At 40.3% G+C, this 6,952-nt stretch overlaps 1 protein-coding gene across 1 annotated transcript; it reads left to right on the top strand.

Annotated features, from left to right (window-relative positions):
- Positions 1–3,246: 3,246 nt before the first annotated feature.
- LOC119412565 (neurogenic differentiation factor 4) lies at positions 3,247–6,258 on the top strand. The gene is made up of 2 exons (XM_037679588.1): positions 3,247–3,386; positions 5,013–6,258. Exon 2 carries the CDS (start codon positions 5,019–5,021, stop codon positions 5,997–5,999), a length of 981 nt encoding a protein of 326 aa, XP_037535516.1. The 5' UTR covers positions 3,247–3,386; positions 5,013–5,018; the 3' UTR covers positions 6,000–6,258.
- The last annotated feature ends 694 nt before the right edge of the window (positions 6,259–6,952 follow it).

Below are 6,952 nucleotides of genomic sequence, written 5' to 3'. Positions count from 1 at the left end.
TGTGGATGTTTTTGTTCAGTGCCCTGAGCTAACTTCTGCTGTGACTTGGCACTATATAAATAAATTGAATTGAACTGAAGCTCTTAAATTGAAAAACTTTTGAGTTGCTGCACATGTAGTCCTTACTCGACCACATTACCCCCCCCCCCCACAGACACACACACTAACATAGTCCGCATGCAGTGTGGTTGGCATCTCTCTGAGGACTTCCAGTATGGCATATGGACAAAATGCACTGTCCCCCACTGTCACACACAACTACACTGGGAATTTAGACGAGTGTCATGTTTATGTGTGTACTGAAGTGAAGTTTTATGTGTCATCTATTTTTTTTTTTAACGTGATAAACTAAATTCCTATCGGTAAAAGGTAAGGAAAGACTGGAGAAGCCAAGGGAGAAGCGATGGCATCTGAGCCACAGAGAGTGAGACGACCATCTGCAGCAGGACTTCATCATGGGGGGGCCTGTAAATAACAACCAGGGGACAATGTGGCACACTTACAGCTCTACACTTGTGGAGCACAGAAATTGGACTCCAGGGTGGGTCGACCTTAAATATAAAATTCAAAACATATACTTTATAAACATGTATGTGTTTTGCCAGAATTTTGAGTAAATTAGAACTGGGATGCACTTTGAACTTTGACAGTGACAGAATGACTGAAATGTATTATTTTTATTGTAAAAAAATTACGCTGGTAAGGACACAAGGCCTCGGCTATCATATTCCCCTGCTGCTTCTTCTCTTGGGGATTTAAGAGGCCAGGCTTTGCTATTCCCATCTCAGGCTGCAGGTGTGGAATAGGACAGGAAAAAATGCAGGGGGAGGATCAGCCGGCAAGGTAGTCAGCTGGGGAATGAGCCCAGAATGAAACATTTATTCTGAGTTTAAATGGAACCTTGTAACTTATCTAAAATCTAGACCAGATATCCTATTCACATCCCCTAAATTCTTCTAATCTCCTCAGATAATCTGTGATTATTCAAACTCCCAAGTTGAAATTGTAATCACAATTGGCATGTTCTTCTTCTTATTGTTAGAGGACCACTATGGTACTTTAAAATACATCCATCCATTCTCTATACCCACTTGTCCTTGTTCAGAGTTACAAGGAGCTGCTTGTTATCTTCAGAGACTGGGTGCACACTGGACAGGCCACTAGTCTATCACAAAGCAAGAAGAAGCAGAGTGATGCTTAAAAGATTGAGCTGTTCAAAGTTGTTTATCTTTGAACCAAACTTATAAAGATACATACTGAGAACCTGATAAAGTAAATGAGGCAAAAGTACACCCAACATGAACTGATTAACGTAAACTGAGCTTTCCCTAAAAACAAGATTTCAGTTTCACTGCAGTTTGAGAAAACAAAGATTACATGGACAAACTTGGATTGTCTGAGAGGTTGAGGGTTCTGCTCAGTACTTTAGCTGATCCTGGGACTTCTGGACAGAGATCTTTGAGGGGGACCAGTCCTGCATTTTAGGGGATTACAGCCCCGAGTGTTCTGGGCTTAGTTGTTAGACAAATATTATTTGTTTCCTCTTGTATAGCAGCTATGATTCTCTGCCTCCCTCCTTTCTCATAAGATGCAGTCTCAAGGTGCTGGATCAGTGTGACCAGCTGTCAAGCAGGGTGTCTGATCACAGGTACCATGGATGTTGTTCTTACAATTCATATGGCTCTTCTGGACTTCATTCCAGGTGACCTTCTTGCAACATCTTCATGTTTGCATTTGCCCTTGGGATTCCAATCTAAAACTCACAGACTTAAGAGTTATGCAAACATTTACAAGATGAACAAGATGACTGTCAGCTACTGTATTTAATATCACAGAGTTAAATCAGAAAGTGATCCTTATTGCAATATCAGTGCTAATATTGCAAAGGACTGCCTGGCCTTCATCAGATGTTTAAAACATGCAATCACATGCACCCTACATCCAAAAAATATATTTTACTAATCTGCTGGCAGTTATATAGGCCTATTATTCTCTATTAGTTCTCGTGGCTCAATGAGACTAACCTGTATAAATAAAGGCTAAATGAAAAAAAATGAAAAATTATAGTGGGTAAGATGCTCAAGTACACATAGGAAGCAGATAACAAATTGCCATCACAATATTCAACATTAACATTGTGAACTTTGTTTTTTTTTTTCAATTAGTCTATCGTGCAAACTTCACTGGTATGTTGTGATAAAATGCATGAAGCTTGGGATTTATTTTTATATGAATAATTAAAATACAATTTGAAACATTTTAAAATTTTGCGATATAAAATGCTCACAAATAAGCAGGGCAGACTTTAGTAAGAATCTTGTGTTTTTGTTGCTTCATTCTTTTTGTTATTTATTTGTTAGTTGTTCAGTTAATATTTGTCATCATGCTTCTTTTACTTGTTTATTCTCTTTATTGTTGTTTTCTTGTTTTTCCCTTTGTCACTGGTCTTTTACCTTCAGTTGACCACATGCTCTGCTCCTCTTATTGTCAGCTGTTTCCACTTGCAGTCAACCTTCACAGCCTTCTTATACTCCCAGTTCTCATTCTACCTTCAGTCTGTCATACTGTTTGTTTTTCTGCCGTTTCCTCCTGCTTGTTTCGTGCATGCTCCTCGTGGTTTTGGTCACTTTGAGTTTGTTTTTACTGCCCTGTCAGCTTTTGTTTATTACAGTATTTTATTTGCATTTAATATTTGTCTTCAATCAGCATCCTTGGGTCCTTAAATACTACATCTTGACAACTTTTGTTTACTCCAAGCTTATCAGAGGACAGTGGGTGGAAGGAATCCCCATAGTCATAATGTCTCAACCTCTCCTCACCCCTCCTGGTCCTTTTGGGAGAAGTGAACATGTTCTTCAGCTTATATCTATAGAGGGATGTCTGACCACAGGAGGAGATGAAGAAAACACACACAACTTCAAGCTGTCACATACAGTTAGGCTCAGGCGACTGAGTGCGTCTCCACTCCGCTCTGCGTAAAAATGTGCTGCGGATTTACTGACGCAACAAAAGCCTGGGCCTCTCCTGTTTGTCTGGACAATTTCAGTCTAAACATCCCGCTGACCCCCCTCCCCCCCTCTCTCTCTCACACACACACATACAAGTGGAGCTCCAGGTGGCCAGAGCCACGGGCCGGCCACGCGCAAGCTTAAGCGCGTCAACAGGAATTGGATGGGAGTGGGAGGAGGATGAAGAGGAGGAGGAGCTTTAACGTGGGGGTTAAAACCAGAAGACCCCCACAGAGTGACCCACACTGAAGGACTGGACGGAGCCACTAAACTGGTCTCCAACTGATGAGCAGAGAGGCCACACTGAGATTCTTGAAGGATAGAACAAACATCTGACAAACTTTTTCAACAAGTCCCGGGACACATCCATCCAAACAGGTAGGTTTCAGAGTTTCTGCCAGTTTTAAACAGTCTTTAAACCTAAATGTCTGCAGCATTTTGACTTCAAGGGATGAGGAGGTTAAGGTCTAATAAAATGTAACTCATTCATTCTGTGCAGCTGGTTGTTTGTGCCAACACAATCATTTTTCCTGCAGAAAATGTTTGCTCTAATTCAGCCTGAGCCTTCTGTTAGGCCAGTGATCTGGAGGATGTCAATCTTTCATTTAATCCCATGGTTGTCGCTTCATCCACGGAGTAAATCCTGCGCTGCCCCAGATTGGAGTTCTGTCAGTGACTTTATCTTGCCACAGCATTACCAGTTCACAAAATGACCTGGATTAGTGTGACCCCCATGTAGGGGGAGAGCCAGTACAACAGGCTATGCATTTATTTCTTGGGTAATAGCAGAATACCAATAAAACATTAAACTAAAACAACATAAACTTGTGATTTACTGAAGCAGCCTGTAGTTCAGGAGGGAGCTGTCCGGTGCTGAAACGTTCAAACATCGGCTGTAAACCCAGATTTACAGTAATGGTCACTGATTTTGTTTAGATTTAGACAAAACTTACAAAAGATTGAATCTTTTACACAAACTTAACAAGCTCATTGTTGGTCCAGAAACTTCTTTTTATTTAACAAATACATCAAAGGCTATGCTTGAAACAAACAACGACAAAATGTTTCCAATTAAATTTAATCTAATTTTTATCACTGCTGGAGAATATAAATCTTATAAAAAAAAAATTAAAAAAACTTATATACAGATGCCATTTTTAGGTTTATTTGTTTGAAAACTCTTCGTGTGGGTCTGAAACAGTCAAACACTCATTAAAAAATAATCTTACAAAATTTTATGGACAACAGATAAGCCATCATTTTACTGAGAATGTTCTCTGGTTAATTTAAATGTATCATTTTCATTTCAAATTTAGAAAGCCTTTTTAAAAAATTATGACAAAATTCACCATGGATGTGCAAGTTAATTTCAAATAAAAACTTATATTTGTAGTTTTGAGGTGGACAAAAGTAATTTTTTTTTTCAAAGTAGCTTAAATTTTTTGAAAAAAAAAAATGTACTGGAAATAAGCTACTTGGGAATAATGTCTAAATGTATTAGAAACAAAACTAAGCCCAAATCATGTAGAAGAAATATAAGATCCCATTGCATTTTAATTTCAAACTTTGACACAAGATTTGTATTTTTAACATCCCAGTCTGAATGAGTTGGTTACATTTAGTTTGTAAATGACTTGTGATACAAAGTAACAAACAAATGTTTTGTGCTTGAGCACAACAAAAATGAATTTAAAAGTTACTGAGTGAATTTATAGTCTATTATCTCCTGCTATATGTATTTCTTTGCAGAACTCTGGGGAAAAAAAATCAGCAAACTGCAAAATCTGCAGTTCATATCCTGAAGTTAGTCACTTGTTTAGAAAATTAAGATGCAAGAAAGAAAAACCACAGGTTTTATAAATTTTCTTTACAATCAGAATCTAAACTTTTTATTTTCAATGTTCTTAGAGGAGCTTCATTACAAAGATTACAATATTCAATAGCCAAACCTGTCAGTTTAATGAAAAAAAATGTACATGTATGTGATAAAGTTCTTCTTTGCAGAATACGATGATGATTAAGTCGTATGTGAGGGTAACGGAGGGAGAGGAGGTCGTCAGCCCTCTGCAGTGGATCAAAGGAGACATGAGCTCACCTGATGGAAACTCTTCAGTCCCGTCACACCACTACAGAGCAGGAGTGAGTCAACAGAACCAAGAAATGGGAAGTGAAGACGCAGAAGAAGAGGAGGAGGAGGAGGAGGAGGATGGAGAGGAAGCACAGGAGGATGAAAATGAGTCCAAGCGACGAGGGCCCAAGAAGAAGCGAATGACGAAGGCCCGGCAGGAGCGTTTCCGTGCGAGGCGTATAAAAGCTAATGCCAGGGAGCGCTCGCGCATGCATGGCCTGAACGATGCACTGGAGAACCTGCGCAGCATCATGCCCTGTCATTCCAAAACACAAAAACTGTCCAAGATTGAGACACTGCGGCTGGCTCGCAACTACATCTGTGCTCTGACCGAGGCTCTGGAGGGGGGGCTTTCCACAGAGAGCAGGGCTTTTATGGAGACGCTGTGCAAGGGGCTCTCACAGCCCACCACCAACCTGGTCGCTGGCAGCTTACAGCTGGGGCCAGCTCCTGGTACTGGCATGAGGCCTGAAGACAGACATGGAGTTCGTCCAACACATAATCCTCATGGTGGCATGGTGAACTACACCTCCCCAGGTCTCCCTAGCCCCCCATACGGCACCTATGACTCGACGCACATGCTCCACTTAAGGTCCATAAAAGGTCGACAGTATGAGAATCACTCACCACATGAGTATAATGCAGGAGGTGTGGGGACTCCTCCTTATGATGGGCCCCCTACGCCACCCCTGAGCATCAGCAGTAACCTGGTGCCCAAACAAGAGCCATCGCCCCACTACCCACCCCCACATCAATACTCCCCCTCTCTTGTAGATCAGGCTCTCTATCAGTCTCAGAATAGGTATGACACACACTTAGAAGGGCCATATGACTCTTACCATCCACCACACATGATCCAGTGACAGACAACATCCCACTGGACTCCCAACCAGCAGTTTGGCCTGACTGATGAAGTCCAGTTTATGATTCTTCATGAACTCTGGTGATGTTTCATGTACTTTCAGACTCATTGATCTCTCTCATTTGACACACTGCCTGTAGAAAATTTGTTGTAAAGGTAATTTTGCACTATAGACTAGCACTGCTAGAGTGTGTATTAGAAAATACTTGATTTTAAATCCCCACATTTTCTTTAAACTGATGACCAAATGATCCAAGGACCCCACAAGTACACACAAGTGTTGCTTTAAACATTTTGACCAGTTGTCCTGGTACTAAACATTAAGCACTTCTCATTCAGCTTTGATAACACGAGGTGCATGTTACAGAAAGTATTTTTTAATTTATTTAATTTAATACAATGTATGTGGAGTATGTCTTGATATGTTAAGGCTTATTTTATGCCTAGTTAATCTCTTTATGATTATTTTTTGTGTGTCCAGTGCCCCTTGTAGCATTATATTCTATATTTTGCACCCAAAACTCACTCAGAGGTGGATTTGTAAATATGAGATTTTTTTTAATCTTTTTTTTTTTTTTTGGTGGAAGCTCAAAGAATAAAGTATGTTTGAATCGTCAATAAAAGAAATGGTGTTCATTGAGAAGAAATGACAAAGAAGCAAAAAAAAAAAGTTGTTTATTTACAATATTTTATTTTTTGCATTATTTTTATGGGGGAGTGGTGGTGCAGAGGTTAGAAAAGTGAACTTGCGGTCTCAGGTTCAATTCCCCCTGCTGACAGTGACACCAAAATGTGGGTGGAAAAGATGAAGCATCCATATCTGCCCCACTCTCGGCCCTTGAGCAAAGCCCTTAACCTTCCCATCTGCTCCCCCAGGCACCCTAGATGGCAGCCCCCTGCTCTGCACATAGATAGATAGATAGATAGATAGATAGATAGATAGATAGATAGATA

The sequence above is a fragment of the Nematolebias whitei genome, chromosome 7, assembly GCF_014905685.2.
Source record: "Nematolebias whitei isolate Nwh7 chromosome 7, NemWhi1, whole genome shotgun sequence".
In the NCBI taxonomy this organism is placed as follows: Eukaryota; Metazoa; Chordata; class Actinopteri; order Cyprinodontiformes; family Rivulidae; genus Nematolebias; species Nematolebias whitei.
The sequence above is the reverse complement of the archived record's forward strand: the minus strand, read 5'-3'. Positions and strand labels throughout refer to the sequence as shown.

What these genes read in the sequence shown, in the direction of transcription:
- LOC119412565 (XM_037679588.1), top strand. Translation starts at nt 5,019, where the DNA reads ATGATGATTAAGTCGTATGTGAGGGTAACGGAGGGAGAGGAGGTCGTC.